Here is a 20,496-nt window from a genome sequence, read left to right as displayed (position 1 = left end):
CTTTGGCATATTTTTCGACATTTTTGTGTATTGTTACATGATCTTGCCACAATGTCACCAAATCACTTAGCAATAAAATCGGCCCTCAACACCCCTCGGCCAAATTCCCACCAAACCGAATGCGATAATCCGGCATCTTGAATAGATAAATCTTAGTTATTAAACTTAAAACAGAAATACCGAAACATCATCACTTAAGTTAAGGGAACTGTAGTCGGAACTGTGCATGCGCGAGTTTCTTGTTTACAAACAATTCATTTTGTGTATGATATCTAGGTGCATCTCATCATCATAGCTGCAACATTTGAACTATACGATGTAAATTATGACAGACATGTTTTAATTTTCATGAATCACAATCGTGCCTTCTATACAGTGTTTGCAATGGTTGTATGGGTCCCATACGACCTTTAAGAGCAGCTCCGATGTCTGTATCCCTTTAAATATCATGTCCGGATCAAATGATATAGATACATATTCATCAAGTTAAAACGAGATAAAATGAAATAACCCTTAGGCCATATTGTGTACAGAGAAAAACAAGAATGGCTTACCACGAGTTTGTGAAAGCGTATCATTCAGACGCACTTAAAAGAAGGGAAAATGACATTTTAGCAATAAACCTATAAGTCCATATGTCTATTCAAATATATTGTTTGGCTCTAAAATGTCACGGATTATTTACCAGTAATTTGAATGAGTGTCAGAGGCAATAAAATGTGAGAGTATCCTGTGATAGAAACTTTCATTTTTGCTATTTAGTAAAGTTATGATAGAAATTTAAATAAGATAAATGAGATATAAATAACCGCCATTCTAAATGTATTTACATAAAGACACAGTTTGTTTTCCTCATCGGTGAAGTTCTAGTTTTGAAAGTTTATATGAGAGTATTTTTTGATTTAAACTAAGGTGTTATGAGCCGTAAAGTTTATTCCTATTCTGGCCGTTACCTGGCAGTGTTCAAGATGTAATCGTGTTTTATGATTGTACTTGCTCACTTCCCAAAGTGTGTTATTATGAAATAAGTTGAAAACTGAAAGTGCCGTATAGTGTTTTCTACTTCGCTGCCAGCCTTCACTCGCGTTATTGTATCATACACATTCACCCACGAAAAGTATGGTGCATGTAAAAAATTTCATGATGAATCTAACTTCGGTAAGTCCAAATACAGCCGGGGTCGCACACCGTGACAGACACTGGGTGTGCAAAGTCATCGGTCGCGATATTTCCGCTTGTTTTTCATTCTGCTGACTTACGTGATGTCGATACTTTAATGATTTATCGACTAGGTTCCAATATTATTCCTGATGAATGTTGGACTTATTCTCCGTTGTTCAAGTCTCCTCAGTTTCTCATTTGACCGACAATTATTCTCTTCATTTTGTGGGTCATCAAATCTCGGCCCACACCAACACCAGGGAAGGCATGTGAAGGTATGCCAAGCGAATCTTGAGATTCATTAGCGAATTGTCTTTATTGGTTCATGTGTCGGAAGCATTTTGGCGATAAAGCCGAGGCGTTGATATCACTTTTTTCGACACATTTCATTTGAGTTAACAACCCCTTTCCCTTCATCGACCCAACACCATAGCATAAGAGCATATTTTGCCAAAGTTTTGGTATGTGCTAAGAAGAAGACGAAATGAAAATCGGAACCCTTCTTTTCAAGCATTTCTCCCTAGTTTTCAAAGCCCTCATTCCTCACTCTTACCCTTTAAATAATTAATCACCCCTTTGAGACCGTAACATTCAGTGACCTAATTTCCATAAGATCACAAACAACTTTGACGCCATAATTCCTTGCCATGCCATCGGAACAATGTTGCCAAGTAATCTTTGTGGTTTGAGAATCGGTAAAGTAGCGATCTATGTACATGTACATAGATACCTGAAGCACTGCTGCGTTCTCAATTATTTTTTGTTGTTGTTGTTGTTGTTGTTTTTTTTCAAAATAATGCTTGCAAGCGACAGAATTGACCCAAATATGGTACTGGTTCAAATATGTGTGGCCTGCCATAGTGACTGTCATCTTGACCATTTTGTAGGCATTGCTAAGTTATAGAGTGTTCACATTCTTGGCTAGACTCTTTATGGGAGCCCTTAGGATGAAATATGGGAAAGACAGGTCTCCTTAATTTTTTTTCATAATCGGTGTTTTGCTTGTTTTGTTTATGTATCTTTTTTATTATAAATTTATCTATTTATTCGTTTATTTATTTTTTTATTTTTTATTCATTCATTCATTTATCAACATATTTTCTATTATTTCATGTTTTATGTCTAGTATTTAAAGTATGGTAAACTGCGGCCTAAGAGTTTACTTCTGCCTTCTTTAAATCCCTAATGCAGCTTAGTCTCTAGGGTCTATACTCTCTCAAGTTTTTATGGTGATACGGGAAAGTACCGCTAATTTCTGTAGAAGAATAAGTGGATTCCAATAGCGCCAGCAAAATTATGTTTAATCTGTGAATCTCTCATATCCTTAATGTGAGGTGGAGCCGCTCGTTGCCAACACAGTTTTTTTTTTCAGAAGAATATTTATCATCTAAGATGACAAGTGAACCCCCTCATACCATATGTTTTCAAAAGCATATAATCTTAACTTTAGTATGGTGGCAATAGTTTACTCGAAAGATGAAGGGGTGTGTATTTGGGGTGAAAAACCTGAATTTTGGTATTCATGATTAAACATTAATTTAAGTAAAAAACGACGCTATTTTCTGAAAGATAATATTTCACTTGAAACAAAAGTATACGTTGAGAAAAACGACTTTTTTAATTTTGCATTATCTATCCTCATTCTAAAATGGCAAGAGTTAAAGACTGACACTCAAAAAAGTGCTTAAAAAAATGATTTGCATAATTAAAATGCCTCTTATTCGATATGTAAGGATTTTATTGCCAAACAAAGAAGTCCTTTTGTTAAACAGCATTGAAAACGCATAATATGAACATTTTAGAAAATTTGACCCAGCCAGTGCTGAGTTAAATTCTTTAAAAATCTTGAAATTTTGAGAAAAGAGAAGCCAGGATATCGGTCGATTTGCATTAATTTGCATAAATTAACACTTATTTACCATGCAACTTACGACTGCTTGACAGGCTAAAACATAAACCCTAACAACATTTTAATCGCGGGTTAACAAATTAATTAAAATTGAATGAAAATTTGCAAAAAATGCTATTTTGAGCGAAGTACGCTGTTTTGGGTGCAGCGCCCCCTTTAGTTTCATTGATTTCATAAAGTGTGTTATTAAAGTCTAGTTGCTCTGGACTTGCTCCAAGTCTGCGGGCATATACATAACGCAACAGAGTACATCTACTAAATGGACTTTAGCAGACTGTTCCATTGGTGTCAGACAGTTGCGTCGATCGTGGTGTGAACGCAATTACTCACAAACTTTTAAACTTGCCGGGTTTCGGTTGCTATATAATTAATTCAAAATATCGCCCTGCTTAAAAATGTGCATGAAGGGCAGACAAAGTTTCCCTGGGGCTTGTGGAGGGACCGTGTAGTAACCATTGAGTTACATGCCATTATTGTTTATTAAACTGATTACGGTAGTTTCATTTAAGAATGTTCAATGCGGCAACTTTATGACGACTATTTTTGTTTCAAATCTGGTGAATTGCAAACTTGATTGTGTAGGACTGAAAACCATGTGTGCGCGGAAAATGGCAACATGGTGGAGGCCTATTCGCCAATGCACTGAGTAGGAATCTACAGGCTATTATAACGGACTATTGATGGCGCCACACGCTGACGGACGAAGCGTACGTACTCATTAAACTAAATCATCGGATGGCACTCTTCAAATCCACCATAACAGTTTTAAAAGTTTGTTGACCGCTGTATTTTGTGTTACCCTTCCCCCTGCCCCGCCTCCAAATAATTTTAAAAAAGAACCACGCCAATAGCAGTGATTATACACTACACTCAGTCTTCAAAAACACGTAAGATGTTGTGAAGTCAGTTAAGTTTCGGCAGCATCACAGTTCAGTTCACCTGGAACCCCTGAGCAAATAATTTCTGACACCACGGTCCATGATGACATTCATCCACACTTTGTCCAGGACAGACTTTGCTAGTTTGAACTGAGGAGCGTTGTCAGAAATTATTTGCTCAGGGTTCCACGGCGAGCAATAAATCTCCGTAAACACAGGAGAAATTGTTCTGCTGACATGTCCTTTATCAGTTCAAGATGAATTGCTCGCACAGCTAAACAAGTGTACAAGCAGATCCAAACCTTTTTTGTACCCGAAGTTTCTTTGATGAACAAAGGTCCAAAGTAGTCAAGTCCAGTATATGTAAATGGCGGTGATTGAGTCACTCTCTTCCTTGGTAATGGTGCCATAGCCGGCATCTTATATGGACCGCCTTCAGCTCGTCGACAAACTCTACAGTCATGGAGGATTCTTCTTACTTGTGAGCGACAGTCATAACAGAACCATTTCGAAGACAAATGTCCAATGTAGTCACTGGAGATTTGATCACTTTTGAGTTTTGAGTTCCAAATGTGACAATAGACATCTCTTCGACAATTCCAGTTTTCAGTCTTAGTTTTCTTGCAAGACCGTCTGTGATGTATGATCTGTGACTTCCGGAATCAAACAGGATACGAACAGACTGTTTCAATGAAGAGTCTGGATTTTTGATCATAGTAGTGGCAGTTTGCATGAGAACGATTTCTCCGGAAGCCATTAGAGCCTTTTCTGTATTGGGTTCAGCATCATTAGGAAGTCCTTGAGTGAGGAGAGTGTTCTCTTTCCTTGTAGATGGGAACTTTTTAGGACAAAGACTGCTATGGTGATTCTTTCTTTGACGACAGAAAAAACATGGCTTATTGACAACACAGTCTTTCAATCGATGTCCTTTCTTTAGGCAGATATAACACTGACCTTTGACCTTCTCTTTTCTTGCTTCAACAGTTGAATACTTCGTGCATTCATCACTCCAGTGGTGTTGTTCACAGAAATGACAACGTTTCTTAGGATTTAGCTTTTCACTGGCTTGATGAGTTGGTCCCCTCTCACCAATAACCAAGGCTTGAGCAGATGATACCGATGATTCTGCGTACAACTTGGATGCTGATGGTGACTTCTTAGGGGTTGCTTTGTCCTTTGTGGAAGGAAAGTTGTGTGACGTCTGTCTATCAGTTGCTTCGGAAGCCGTGACATACCGTTCAAGGAGTTCTCTGAGTTTACATACTGTCCATTTCTCTCTAGACCCTTTTTGCAGCTCGAGCTGGAACAGTACCTCTTTGGGAAGTTTAGACGTGATGATTGAAACAAAAATGTCCTGATTAACATCCTGTCCAATGGCCTCTAAACTTCTTAAGTGTTTTTCAATACCATCGTATAGTGTTCGTAGACTGCCTGCTTGATTTGCAGATACTGGCAGGCTGATCAATTTCGAGTAGTGTGCATTAATTACAGTTTGATTATCTCCAAACCTCTCACAAAGTAATCTCACGGCCACATCATAGTTCTCATTTGAAGGGGTCATACCTGATATAGCGTTCAGTGCATCACCATGAAGTTTACTCCTCAGGTAGTTGAACTTCTCTATTCGTGACAGATGAGAGTTCTGATGTATAGTACACTCAAAAGAGTCCCAGAATTCTTTCCATGCAAGCACATCACCACTAAACGATACCAAATCAAGTTTAGGCAGTTTCACGGAGACTGGAGATGGAACAGCAGATTCAGATTGCAATTCTCCAGATGGATACGAGTGCCGCTCAAGTTGTTGTTCTTGGGCTTCCAGTAGTTTCTGAGTTTGAAACTGAGTCTGCATTTGAATTTCGACCAGTCTTTCCATCTGTTTGGCTAGACTAGATTGTACAGTCATTTGCTTTACTTGAATACTGTTCTCTAATGCCGTTAATTCACCGACACAGTCTCCCACAGAAGCCATAAGGTCAGTTATTTTGACCTCTTCATCGTCAAGTTTTTCTTTTTCTTCTAAGTTTTTAGTTTCTTCAACCAATAAGGATAATCTATCAGTGGCATCTTCAAACTTCTCAACATAGTCTTTCAGTTTAGTTTTTGTTGCATTAATTTTCCATACTTGAATATCCTCATCTTCATCTTTTGAACTTTTCAATATGGCGTCTGCTTTTAATAGTTCTCGTTCTAGTAGATTTTTATACCTAGTTCTCAGTCCTTTTAAGTTGGGGAGTGACATCTTTGAAGTTTCTAAAGTCAGTGAAGTTTAGTTGAAAGTTGATGGAACTCACCACTTGATGAAAGTTCTTGCAGTTTCTTCTGCGTTGAAAAACTCTAGTTTCTTCACTGTTGCTTCTACAGTTGTTCACCCAGTCTTCACGGGTAGAGTCTTCAGTATATCCTCTTAAGTTGCAGCCCAAAGTTGTGGTAGTGTTCTTCTTAAGTCTTCTCCTCTTCCTGATCAGTCCCCTTCAGTTCCGTTCAGTCCAGTCCAGTCCAGTCCAGTCCAGTCCAGTCCAGTCCAGTCCAGTCCAGTCCACCACTTTTGTAGTTTCTGTGATGTCCACCAGTTTCTTCACACTAGTTCAGTCCACCAGTTCCATTCGCACCAGTTCAGTCCACCAGTTCCGTTCCCGGGTTTCGGCACCAGATGTTGTGAAGTCAGTTAAGTTTCGGCAGCATCACAGGTCAGCAGTTGAGGGCAGCGTAGTGAATCACGTGACAAAAGTTGATAATGCAGCAACAACTTTAATTCACTTAGAAAGAACTCCTAAACATTATAGTCAGTACACTGTCTTGTTTGGCACAGACAAAAATCTATGTGCAGTTGACATCTTTGAGAATCGGCAGAGACAAATATTTCTACTTCCAGGAGTTCCAATCTCATATCCACTTGTATAGTTTGTTTTCTTGTATTGTGACAAAACCATCTTTACATCATTTACAATCCAAATAGAGAAAAAATAGCAAAGAAATTAGAAAAGATTTGGACTGATGCAAATGATCTAAATGAGCATGCAAATTCTGTGCATGTCATTAGAAAAGAGTCAAAGTTCAGGCGCATAGAAGTTACACAGAGTTCATGAATATTTACAAAATTAGCTACTCTGAGACAACTTTAATGAGTTTTCACAATACTATCTACACTGGAAATGTCCACACAAGATTCTATCGTGGAGATTCCGCGACATAAGACACCCCAGAAATTCATACTTCGAAGCATATTGTAGAAGCAATTGAACGAGACGTCTGGGGATTACTAAAACTAGCGTTGCGTCAAGTCGGTGGCTATATAATTCATAAAATTCTCGACGGGATTTTAACTTGGCACCTAGCGAAAACATCACAGTCAAAACCGCTCTGCTAAATACCGAAAAAACAGTAAATTTAAGGAATGGATCGAACTTCAGCAGACATTCGCGTTAGCGGTAGGCTGTTGCATACATCGTTGACTGAACGCAATGGCTCACACACTTGTGAAACCTATGGCCAGCTGGTATCTGTGCCAAATGGAGAAAAGCCAAGCGACTTGGACCAGTCTAAGTTGTTCCTGATTTTGAAAAATAATTAAGTTGAACGTTTCGTCTCGGAACAGAAGAGTACGCATACTCACAAACCATTCTTGTGAAAACGTTTTCAGGGCATGTAAATACTTCAAGCTGGATTGCAAATCTAGATTACTTTAGTTACACTCCACAAATACGGGTCAAGGAGTCAGTCTATCTGTCTCTCTGTCTCTCCGCCTGTCTCTCTGACTCTCTCTGTCTCTCCATTTCAATGAATTTCAAAGATATCGTTGTATACCATATTTTTCACAGTTGCTCTGTGCATTGGCTCCAAGTCCAAAAAGCTTGCTTTTTCCTTATTACTCGTGAAACAAGTATTGTAAGGGCTCGAGCTTGGTCAGATAAGCTGTTGTTTATGACTATTTGCAGATAACATATTAACATAAACTATTTCAAAATTTGTTTTGATTTTTTGCACGTTGGGTGTTATATGAATCGATAGTTTTCCAGGTTCATTACAAATACAATATGTGTATCCAAGGGTTCCTTTTGGAATTTTCGTAACAGGGATTGTTTTCAACACATCATCCAGGGCGAGAGGTAGTTTGGCGTTTCCACTCGGTCCGCCATTTTGATTTGCGCCAACAACGTTGGAAATCGCAGCGGAAACCAGTTACAACGTCTGTTCTGCCAGATTCTCGGGATTCGACCCCATATTTCTGTCACCGCTTTCAGACAACTTTGCAGCGGGTGCGCACTCAAGGCTATCTGTTTAAAAGCTTCTCTGTTAACCCTCAGTGAGTTATAACTCGATTTTGAATTTGTCTCAGCTCCGTTCAATGCACTTATATTTCACAGAGCACTCACTGGGGGTAACTGTACAATGTTATAGAGACTACGATGGAATTATGAAAGCTGGCAACAAGAGAATAGAGCGGCAATGCTGAAAAATACTGAGCCTTACGCTTAGCAAATTTACAACTAAACGTATTTTTAGTAAGTTAAGGTAGAACGCGCCTTGGGTGCATATTTTAGGACTCTGAAACTTTTCCAGGCCTTTTCTGATTTTCGATTTGTGGGGGCTCGTTTTAAAGTGCTTGGTGTAAAAAACTTTTCACCGTCTTAGTTTTTATCAACGAAATTTATGTACATAAGGGCGTTCGAAAAAGGTACTTTAATTTACTGAAAAACAGCAAATTTCACCACTTCGTCTATTACATTAATGTACTCTTCAAATATTCACTTGTAACATGCTGTTCTCAATCAGGTAAAACGCTACTATGAAGAGAACAATAACACAGATTTTCAATTTTCAATTTTAAAACACGATAATTTCACATTTTCAATCAAACATTCATCGACAGTCTTTTTATTAAAGGTATCGGCTGTATCTACAATGTGATATTAATTTTGCACCGCTTTCTAATACCTTAATCGTTTTAAATCGCCGACTTGCATATATCCTAAAACCCTTATCACTTGCTTCCTTAGCGAGGTCTCTAAACTCCAAGGCGCAAACTACCTTAGTGTAGTATGAGCTCGAATGAAGCTACTAAAGGGACATTAGCTGTAACTTTTGACTAATTTTTCACTCTGTTTCAATGTATCAACTACAATATTTAACTATAACCCGATCATCATGACCAATGCCCGTTGTCCTGTTTGCCAACACAGCCTGTATATGTAAAATTATCATTGTTATTGTTGATAAATATATTCTAGTCTGGACCTGAATACAAAATATAAACAATAACAATGCAGATTTTACGACATATAGGGTATATTTATGAGCAAAATAGTATGATTTTTCTCCATGGTTCAGGGATTCAAACCAGAAACTGCAGATGATACACAGAAACAAACAAAATAAAAAAGAGCAAAGTTACAGCTAATGGATCTTTAAACAAATCAAAAATAAAATCAAGAGTTAATTCCAAAATTATTTTACTGGAGAAAAAAAATACCCAAATACCGATGTTTGTAATTCAAAACGGTCGCCATTCCTGTGACCTTTGATTTGATTTTCACAAAGCTAACGATGAAAACTGACTCACTCCAAGAGCTTGAAAATGAGCACTCACAAGCGGTAAGAACAGTAAAAATTTGAGAGACAGAATATCTGTCCCCGGAGCGAATTCTCCTGTAAGTACATGTAGGCCCTGCACCATAATGAGTCTGACAGACCTTCACGCTTTTCGGCAAAATATAAGTTTTTATTCAACACATTACAATACGATTAAGTGACCATAATATTAACTGACTATTAAGATTAAGGTGACTATAAAATAAATTTACTTTGTTTGACCATAAGTTTTGACGAAAGCTCGGTTGCGTTAAATCACGAACTTTTGCAAACCGACTAACACAGCTTTCTCAGAAATCAGATTGTGTATTACTATAAGTTGCAATTATGTTTTCTACCGTCTGATTACGTTACTGAGAGGGTTTTACCGTTTTCCTATCATAGTTTGGCCCTCAGCTAATCGACTGTTATCATTGGTAAGTGTGGACAATGTCACGGGGATTTGGATGAACTGGTTAAATCATCGCGTTACTCTTCCAGATACTTTGATCGCCCTGATAAAAAAAAACAACAACAACAAGCAAACAAATCTGAAGATACGTAGGATGCTGGCTACAAACATTTCGGCTTAAGCTAATCGTCAGAGTGGTTTGTGTGACAAGAAAAATATCACATGTCACACGCTAAAATGTCCACTGATTTGCTAATGTAGCTATTCATTTTGCAGTTATAGCGGACATTGCAAGAGCCATAATTGTACCGCCAATCAGCAGATGTAAGATAGGTGTGAACAGCATTCCAGAGTTCCCTGTATTACACAGATCTGTGTTGCAGCATTCTTGACAACCCTTCGTCGTGACACCTGAAATATTTCAAAAACCGCAGAAAATAAAAGCATTATAGTGGTCATAAGGCATATTGTACTGCAGGTTAAGATACAAAGAGCGACAAATAAACAATTCTAATGCTAAATGACATTGTATAGGAGTTACCTTAAAACTATGAAAGTGCCGAAAAAACTATACGATCGCCTAAGTATTACCAATATATAATGTTCGTGCTTGTATTAAAACTATACACAGATCAGTATTACTTGTAATAATGAGTGATCATTCAACCTTATGTGATTGTATTTATGTTTTCATTTAATTATTAGACCTCTGTTAAGAGATCAGGCGCATTACAAATGTTTCTTTATTATTATTATTATTATTATTATTATTATTATTATTATTATTAATTCATTACCCCCAACTGAAGCCTCGACACATCCATCGTCGCACAGTGAGGCAGCGACACAACTCCTGGTGAATACTGTCACTGTATCATCAACTTCAGTACGACTGACCTAGGAAATAACGAAGGAAATAAGATTCAGGAACGCAGTTCAGATGCACATTAGACAAATACACATCAAATCCATTGCACAAGTAGTCAAATGGATCTAATAATTTATAGATACAGAGGTGGAAGGCAAAACATAGAGCAGGTGCGTCATTCAACTTACATGGCAACGGTAGGAGTCGGATAAAAGACATTCCCTGTTCGTGTCTTCAAAATCAGTTCGACAACCAGCGCCAAGTCCAGTACACACATAACACTCCAAAGCAACACTCAGGTTGCTGGCGAAACCTGTAACAAACAAAAAAACAAATTAATCTTTTGTGCAACATCCTGATGCATAATTTTAGATGGGAGAGCATCTATGGTGCATTATCAAGGCAATAAATAAGTACGCACATGTGCAGTTCAACGCATACGCGTCCCCTCTCTCGTTCGAACAGCGGCTTTGTTAAACACTGACATCAGCCGACCATGGCGAGCACTGTGACTGTTTGCAGTCACTCAAAGTTTGATAGACTCTAGCTCTGAAGATCTCAAAAATTCCATGAATTCAATTTTGGCAGATTGTCTCCTGCTGCGATGGCATATAAACCCATGTATTAAGGCAATAATATTTTTATTACATGCCTCTTCACAGTTAACGCTATATGACTTTGATTGATTAATTTGTGTACAAATGAGATGGATTTCAAAGTTTTAACTGAAGATAACTGCTGGATCATGATAACCAAGTAAATAGATATTGTCTTTGAGTTTTACCTATGTGTAAAATTGCAAATCATTTTGTGCAATGGTCTTTTAATTGGAGTCCTAATATATGAAAGTAGGTCAAAGATCATTCAAGGTGATCCAAAAAATTGTAAGAAAAAATCGTCCCATACTAACTCCTATGAAGCAGGAACCAAACCTGTAGCCCCTGTAGTTCCTGAGATGCATTGATTTTGCATTATTAATGAGTAATGGAAAAATATCAATTTAATCACTTAAAATGTTCTTGTCAAAAGATCCAAGGCCATTGAACCTGAAAGTTGGCTTATGGCATTCCAGTACTATGTTTTACAACAGTTATTCACAGCGTTTTGATTGGTCAAGTTTTATGCAAATTACGCAGAATGCAAAATTTGAATCCAAGGTGGCAGCCAGGTCACATGACTAACCGTATTGAAAGAGTCATTTGCACTAGTCATCAGTGGGCTTAATTAGCCCTGATAGTTTGGAAAGGCTGTGCGCAACGGTTTTTGAGATATTTGGCGAAAAAGTGACGGAAGAAGAAGAATACAGAACCCTTACAAATACATTAGGGGCCCAAGTCCCGGTTGGGCCCCTAATGAAGACATAGCACCTATATTGTCTGCAATCTCTCTTTAATTGGTACAGATATTGGTCATAGTTAGTTGTACAACTTACCCAAGATTAATATCACTAAAATCCTTCCAGACATAATGATATTGCTAGTCGATGTCTTGATTATTATATGATCTAAAACAGAACAAAAAAGTGTGTTCGATTATTCCAATTGAAAGTAGCATATATATATATATATATATATATATATATATATATATATATATATATATATATATATATATATATATATATATATATATATATATATATATATATTATATATATATATATATATCTGAAAACGACTTTGTCATGTACTTCAGAATTTTGTAAAGACATGTGCTCTCTAGACTAGTATCTGAGAATAAATAAAAATGTATAAACCAGCAACGTTTTATTCTCAGGGTTACACCAAATGCCACTTCCTGTCTTCCTTGACATGTTCACCCCTCATTCCCTGTAAACAGATCTAGCATCACCAATTACAACGGTGGGTGCTGAACAAACTGTAGTACTGAGAGGGTTAAGTGGCATACATGTATGGAAAGAACAAACATAAGCTTAAGCTGAAAGAAAAAATATGATGTGAAGGTAGTGTATTGTAACTATACATAATTTTGTTGCCACACAGGACATGGCTACGAGTGTTTTACAGGAACCAATCCATAGACAGCATTAGTCCTTTTCCATTTGCCATAGAAAAAAAAAAGATTCTGGGTACTATTATTCTCATACACCCTGACTCCCTTATAAAAATGCCTTGACTTTGAGTTGTTGTCTTGGCAACCAAACACACTGGCGCTGTTGTTTACCGTTTGTACTTTCGACGCTTCAACGCTCGGTTGCGATAGAATAACATAAGATTATAAATGTGTAAACAGTTTGCTTTTTCTCATCAGTTAGCTAGAACTGTATTGACTTGGTTTGTTTTGAGGGTCAACACAACTACCGTCAAATTGATTGCGTATCCACATGCAAAGAGAAATTTCTTGCCATTTGGCGACATTATGGAATGGGCTACCTTGATATTTGAAGCGGCTATTTAGAGATATTTTAATAACACAGAACAAATACGTAACAATAAAAGCAAAATTCACCTTTAATTAAAGGAAGAAAGTTGCTCTTTTTAGCTGTCATGAAGTTTGTTTGATATGAGAAGTAGTATTTGTGTTGTTTGACGTCTTGAAAACACGCTGAATACTGAACAACCGCCCAAAGCCTTAACTCTGCTTGCAGCTAGACAAGAATTGGGTTCCGTTCATAAGTGTTACAATGCATCGATGCATTTGAACACACGATGTACTTTTGTTCAATGGTAATCCGAACTATAAATAACAAATAGATGCGCCAAACGCATTAAAATAACGATTTATTTTTGTCTACTATCATTTCTACAACAAATATTTCTCCTACTGTCTGAGAAAATAATTTTGCAATCCCTTATAAAATACGTTATTAAAATAATTAAAAGTTCTATACAATAATACCCAACATTTTCAAAGAGTTGAAGAGTAAGTACTGTGCTTGGCTGGGCCTAGTGTAAATATTCATATTATACCACTGCACAGGCGGGGCTGTAGGCTTGCTGTACACCACCGTATCATGAATTCCCATTTATCGACTTTCTAGCTTGTTTCAACGAATCACACCAAGTCTTTCCAGTTTTGCGAAACAAAATAGGGAAAAGTCAACTTTCGCTATAGACAATTCAAACATAAAATTATTTCTCTCCTTTTATTTTGAAGCTGGTTAAGCATTACTGGAAAAGCAAATCTGATAAATGTGATAGAGGTGTCGCTTGAAATTACGTCTGACCAATCTAATAGTCAAGGTAGTTCTGGTTTTAGGTAATTAATTGCATAGACTCGACAGTAAAGCCCCTTATTTGATGAAGCCACTCTGTCGGATGACGAAACTCAGGAGATTAAATAAATTAATCGATAACCTCTCCCTTGCCATCGCTTTGGGCCCATACATGGTGGTCGGATGGGAACCAAGCTTACTGCGGCAGTTAAAGTACTGAGATTTTCATTGGTTAAGATATGTATAATGATAATGCGTACAGGGCTGACTACAGCCAATTAGGTACGGCGTTTATTTTTTCAGAAGAAAAAGGAAGCTGTAACAGAGCGAAGCAAGTACATAAAAAAAATAAACAGCGATACATCTTCAATTCGACAAAATATGCACGATGGCAATAGGGAAGAAAATGCGATGGTTTCAATCGGGCTCGAACCCAAAAAGCACGGCACCCAATCACCTAGCGGAAAAAGCAAAAGACGTGTTCTAATTCGCTCTATTCCCTCGGGTTTGAAGACATGCAATAGTTTGTGCTGAGTCCGTATTATTCGTACAGTACGTGTACCCTTGCCAAGGGACATTTTAATCGGTGTCTCAGTGGTACTGCGGAGAAGTATATGCCGTTAGATATGCCGAATCTTGAGAAGTTCTGGTCTCTGAAAGACGTGTGTTGTTCACGAGAAATGTGATAATTCAATTTCTATGTAGTAGAAGCCATTGATACCCGCACAAGCAATGTCATACTTAAAATTGAATTAAATTTAGTAAATCTTCCTCTGTGACAAACTTTATCCATCATATTAGCGTCGACACAGTCAAATATAAACAACACAAAAAATAACAAAAATATTTGCAAAAAGATATTTGTCTTGCAGAAACTAATTGAGGTCTTGATCATAATAAAATGCGTAAACATGATCTTCAAAACCTCCGATTTACACTTTGAAATTGAGCAAGTTTGTCAACCACCTATTGGCTGTAAAACTGTGAAAAAAAATTCATTGTGATAAAAATTTTGTTCTTCTTCTTTGTGGCATGGGATTGATTTGCATCTAACGGGGAAAAACAAGAAAAAAGAACCGTTAAACTCACCTGTCAGTGTCCTTGTGCTCTCGACGTCTGAGTTATGTTGTGAAGCGTGGTACTCGTACTGGCTTTATATAGACACATTCCGTCTCCAGGTTGAGAGGTTACGGACGCCCACACGTATAGATAAAGAATAGAGGACTGTCATATTGAAGAAGATATATGAGTTCAAATCAAAAACATTTTTGTCAGTTATCTGAAACAGTATTTGACGTTTTTGATGACATACTTTACGAGCTAGTATTCTTTTTTACATCAAGTGTACATGTCGACAGTAAAAGAAGGGTAAAAAAATATCCGTTAAAACATATGAACTTGCATACTTTTGTCCCTGTAGGTCATTTGAAACGATTTCAGCTTTTTTTGTTTCATTAGTAGTGATGTTATCAGCATTATTTTCAATCTATCTATCATCATGCATTTCTGGGATCGTACCATTATGACCTCTGACAAACAGGCAGTTTGATTCAATCGATAAACTAATTAGGTTCCTTTTTTAGAAAGTCAACAAAGAAATATTCTGTTTCGATATACAGCCATGCTATCAAAATATTATAATTCAAAGTTTACTGTGATGCTTGTACGTACAAAAGACAAGAAAAAATTGAATGATTGTATTCGACATGAAAACACGAATTGGCACTTCTATTGATATTGATTCTTTTTTACTATGTATGCATGTTTTGATGTAGCACTGCTTGCAAGCGTTGAGCACTCAATCCATATCATATACATCCGTCAGCCCACAAGATGAAGTGCAAAACCAAAAATCACCGAGCCATCAAAAATATAATGGAAAATGTCGAATTCTTTGTTGCGCGTGGCAATAATTTGGCTACATTTAATTTCTAACTCTTACTGGGAATAAAAAATTAAAATAAATGGGGCTAATTATCAACTCCGGCAAATGTGAACCAAATCGGTTTTGGCTTGAGTGGAAATCGAGCCGGGTTGTTTTTAGGACAATATGGACCTCAATGCAAGTTTTTGCCTGGTTAGCTTTTAAAGCCCGGTTGACTTTTACCCAAGTTGCTCGAAGTGATTGTTGTCTTTTATAAAGTGATATACATAATGTCATGAGCCGAATTCAGAAGTAATGCCATGTATTGATTTACCTTGCCTCACCTGTGTTTGACCTTCCGTCACTCCTCGTATTAGCATAAACAAACCGCAAACTATGTCAAGCCTGCGGATGTATTCTGAAGCATTCCGCTGTTTTTGTCGAAAAGTGTTTGAACATGTTGTAAGCAACTTTTGTTACAGGTTTGAACAGAGATGCACATGAACGGTGATAAATGAATGTTCAACCTTACATCTGTTTAGTAGTAATTACATTCCCAAGTCGACAGGCATCTTTAATCTCACTGAAAATTGTCACACGTTGCATCAAAGTTTACACTCAATAAACCAGCGTAAGCTTATATTAGTGGCTGTGTCAAAGTTCTGCCTTGATGAACCGATCGCCGAGGAGTGGCATATTGTAACAAATACACAACGGCACAACTTAGGTTAATTTTCTTTTTAACGTTGTGTTATCTCTGTAGGTGATTAGAATTGAAGTATTTTTGACCTGTTTTCCTGAACTTTTATCGTTACGTCAACTTTAACTTTGTTTGGATTTGGAAATTAGACGGAATTTGCGCGTGCTTCTCAGTATAGTCTGAAAAAATGCAAACGACACCATCCTGTTATCATAAATAAATAAAATGATAATTCATAATACTAAAAAATGTTGAATCGAAGACATGTGTCTCCGGATAATTTCGGTAAGAGAAAATTTGCGTCTGATACCCAACAAAGTTTGTTTTTATGTGAATAAATCTTACGAAATCAATGGTCAAGAAAGAGCGGTTGGATCATAAACTATGTATTATTAACATGACAGTTCAAATGAAAGAAGACTAGACGACACTGCTATTAAAACAGATAAGGAAGGAGTATATTAATATCATTCCATAGAAATCAAGGTAACATATGCCGACAGTTTAAATGAAATATGTCACATAATGACGCAACGTACGCTTAATTCAGGAAAGATAAGATTTCCATGCTGTAAATGTTGTCTAATTAGTTTAAATCAACTAAAGTACAGACAGAATGGACCGAAATGTGACTCATTACTTGAATGTATTGTGTCGACTTATTTGACCTCGTGCATCTGATGCAATGATGTCCTATATCTCACAAAATCTACACAACCCTTGAACCTATCTACGCTGTGCAATTTGTATGAATCTTGACATGATTACATCACCAAGAAGCCGAAAACGACTTCAAGCCGACAGGTGAGTGGACTCGGACTAACCCCACGAATCGATGTACAATGTACACATAAAATATTTAATTTTTAAACAGAAGGAGTAACCAAGCATTGATAAGACATGCCAATTTCACGCACCCAATTTACGGTTTACACTGGTCATCCGCTGTTAGGTCAAACTGTCTCCATTGATATGCATGCCATCGCAGTTTTGGGTTTACATATGTTAATAGGATTGTGACATTTCCAACTCGACATCTACAGTAAGTAAGTAATATCTCATTACGCTCTTACCTGGAACACCCATCCCATATCAAAATTACAATAAGATGATGATACACGTGCATCCATGAGAAAAACTACCAGAAGAGTTTGTATATATAGTGGAGGTAAAACCAATGAGCATCTCAACGGTAGGTATAATTGCATATGGGTTTTCTCGGAATGGCAAGACAGCTGGTCGGTCCCGCCCAACGAAGGTATTATCGGGTGTGAAATAATTGCAAAATGGCATAAAACTGACCCTTGTACCTCACAAATATCTATGTATTGGGCAGGACAAACTCTACCGGTCTGTAAGAATGCTGAATTCTTCCGTGCAAACAAATAACGTAAAAACAAAAACAACATTTGTTAAATAAAAAAGCATGATGTACAATATTGGTGGTAATATTTAGTGCAGATTAGGTGAGCATTAGACAGATAAGGACTATCTTCCTCCAAAGACTATACAGAGATGAGGGTTGGCCAAAGTCAGTCGATCACGTGACTGTGGGTGAGCTAGAGGCAAGCGTGAGATGATGCTATGTACGAGGTCATATTTATCCACGAGATATTTAAACACAGACAAGGTTCTCCTTGTCTGTGATTTACGCAATAAAGCACGCCTAGCGACAGTATACCACGAGATTTTGACCAGTTCGCGACATATGCATGAGCGAATATATGAAGTGGACTGCTCAAAATCGAGTGGTATACTGTCGCTGGTGTGCTTTATTGCTGTTATATAATAACAATATATTCAAAGAAGAATTTTTTGAGCTTGCTCAGAGTTCGCACGTGTGCCAATCGTGGTGTATCGCGAATATACCACGGTTCTTTTCACGTCTCGATCAATCTAATCACTACATTTGGGCCGTGAATGTACTGGAATGATAAAATAATTATTATTTCATATCATGCTACCATGCGCCATTCTGATTGGACGAGAGCTTATTCCACCGATGCTAAAATGCTGTTTTAGCACTGATAGCAGCGTTAAAACAGGCCCCTAAACCAGCACTTTTGAAAAATTGCCCTGTAGGTTCATTTAAACGTACCTGTGTGAAATTAATCCGCTGTCCGCTTTATTTCGAAGACCAAAGTTCGAATTTCGATACAAAGATAAAGTATTTGTCTGTAACTCACCTCTTGGTGAAAATAAGTTTAGGTCGATAATGAAAGAAATCTCCGAAGCAGCACATTTGGGTAACTGAGTACACAAATCATTGCATTAGGGCAACAACGCATCGTACACTTTGCTTGATTCAGCGGGAGTGGAGAGGCAACACTAAACGTACTTTTACAATACCGTTATTTAAAATGAAGCAAGTATTCGTTCATACACAAATAAGTTGACACTTCCTCAGAGTAATGGTATGTCAGACATTCGTTTCAAAAGTTTGGGCTATAATAATCTAGGCCGGGTGTTCTAACGATGTATACAAGAAATTCAAAGACTCCTGTCCTGGTCCCTACGACTGTGACGAAAGTTGACATCAGATACAACGAGCAGTGTCATATCGTCCAACTATCGCTGAATCCGGCAGCACACTCTGCACAACTGTTCATCACAGTTGCTGTCATCCCACTTCTGGATTAAAAGTGCCAAGATTATTGTTCTCGTGTACATTTACGAAAAAAGTTACTTTTCTTTATCTGGCTAGTTGATCTGTTGTCTGTGCCTATACGTCTGTAGCAGAGAGTGTTCAACAAGTTTAGTGTTTACATCTAAACGTCTGGCAAGTTTCGACTCGAGAGGGCGCAATCGATCTCTCTATTCAGGAGACGTTTGTTTCTCTACCATGGTCTACATTACACAGCATTGCAAACTGACCCAAGGTTGTTGTCTGTGATTAGGCTCACTGGACTCAATGTAAAATTATTTTATTTATACAAACTGCATTTTAGTTCTTTTAGGCGTGCACAATCAACACAAATTTGCATACGAATAGTGAATGTGAGCAGCCTACGTAAATCCAATCAGGTGGATACTGACATTTGTTGCCCTTAATTTGATACAACTTTGTGAAGACTCTGACAAAATTGGGCAGCTGTTTTAGTTTTAAGACGCTAGATCTCGTAAAAATTAGTGTAGCACTGATAAAATACTATATTCAACACTAAATTACTTTTTTCTCGGATTGTTTCTGCACAAGATGAAGAAGCACACTGTCATATTTTAGGAAAAGTCAGAAATTGTTTTTTGTTTTCTTAATCATACTTGAACAATGAAAATAACACGCAAACACCTAATGAAACTAGGTAGTGTTACCTTTATTTAATATGAAGAGTAAATACAAAATGTTAATTCACAATTATAACTATGAAATTGAATATTTCACTGTATGAAAAACAGGCAGCGATCATACTTGCTCTCCTGACTATACCTCCTAGTCTTTTCGATTGCCACTTTTTGTATCGAACACTTTTACATCTGTTGTCTACAATGTCAATTCCTATCTAATATTCTCGCATGAGTAAATATAATCATACTTTAAAATTTATTCCTATCCATAATCCATCAAATGTATTTCCCAAGTTCATATTTTCCCCCTGCATCATCACGGTAAGTACAACTTTCTACAACTTCGGTAATGGAAATAATATGCATTCAATTAAAACTGATAATTATTTACGCTGAGTGCGATTAATTCTCGTGCAACAGTACACCAAATGATGAAACTCATGATGTCATCTTTATTAAATTTCAATGAAAATAGTAACTGGAAACATTTATCTGCGTGATAATGGTGATTACAGCTTCTGCAAATGACAAGGAAAGCTAATTTTTTCTGCAGTCCTACACTTATATTCAGCTTCTCAGCAAGACGCTATAGATGAAATTGCTAGAGCCATACCACCGACTAGCAGCTGTACAACGAGTGTGAACGGGGTCCCCGTATTCCCCGCATTACACA

At 37.3% G+C, this 20,496-nt stretch overlaps 1 protein-coding gene and 2 long non-coding RNA genes across 3 annotated transcripts; all 3 read right to left on the bottom strand.

The window, feature by feature from the left end:
• Nucleotides 1-4,423: 4,423 nt before the first annotated feature.
• Nucleotides 4,424-6,190, bottom strand: LOC139149900 (uncharacterized). Its single transcript, XM_070721928.1, has one exon. The coding sequence runs from the start codon at nucleotides 6,188-6,190 to the stop codon at nucleotides 4,424-4,426; it is 1,767 nt and encodes a 588-aa protein (XP_070578029.1).
• A 3,459-nt stretch (nucleotides 6,191-9,649) lies between these two features.
• On the bottom strand, nucleotides 9,650-10,758 carry LOC139148106 (uncharacterized). The gene is made up of 2 exons (XR_011555873.1): nucleotides 10,729-10,758; nucleotides 9,650-10,342 (listed from the first exon to the last, which is right to left on the bottom strand). It is a non-coding gene; the product is annotated as an uncharacterized lncRNA (long non-coding RNA).
• A 247-nt stretch (nucleotides 10,759-11,005) lies between these two features.
• Nucleotides 11,006-15,093, bottom strand: LOC139148101 (uncharacterized). The gene is made up of 3 exons (XR_011555870.1): nucleotides 15,064-15,093; nucleotides 12,232-12,303; nucleotides 11,006-11,112 (listed from the first exon to the last, which is right to left on the bottom strand). It is a non-coding gene; the product is annotated as an uncharacterized lncRNA (long non-coding RNA).
• Between the last annotated feature and the right edge of the window lie 5,403 nt (nucleotides 15,094-20,496).

This window comes from Ptychodera flava, chromosome 2 (assembly GCF_041260155.1).
Source record: "Ptychodera flava strain L36383 chromosome 2, AS_Pfla_20210202, whole genome shotgun sequence".
Taxonomy (NCBI): domain Eukaryota; kingdom Metazoa; phylum Hemichordata; class Enteropneusta; family Ptychoderidae; genus Ptychodera; species Ptychodera flava.
Note: the sequence above shows the minus strand (reverse complement) of the source record. Positions and strands in the feature narration are given on the sequence as shown.

Coding starts and splice junctions, on each gene's coding strand:
- LOC139149900 (XM_070721928.1), bottom strand. CDS start 6,190: ATGTCACTCCCCAACTTAAAAGGACTGAGAACTAGGTATAAAAATCTA.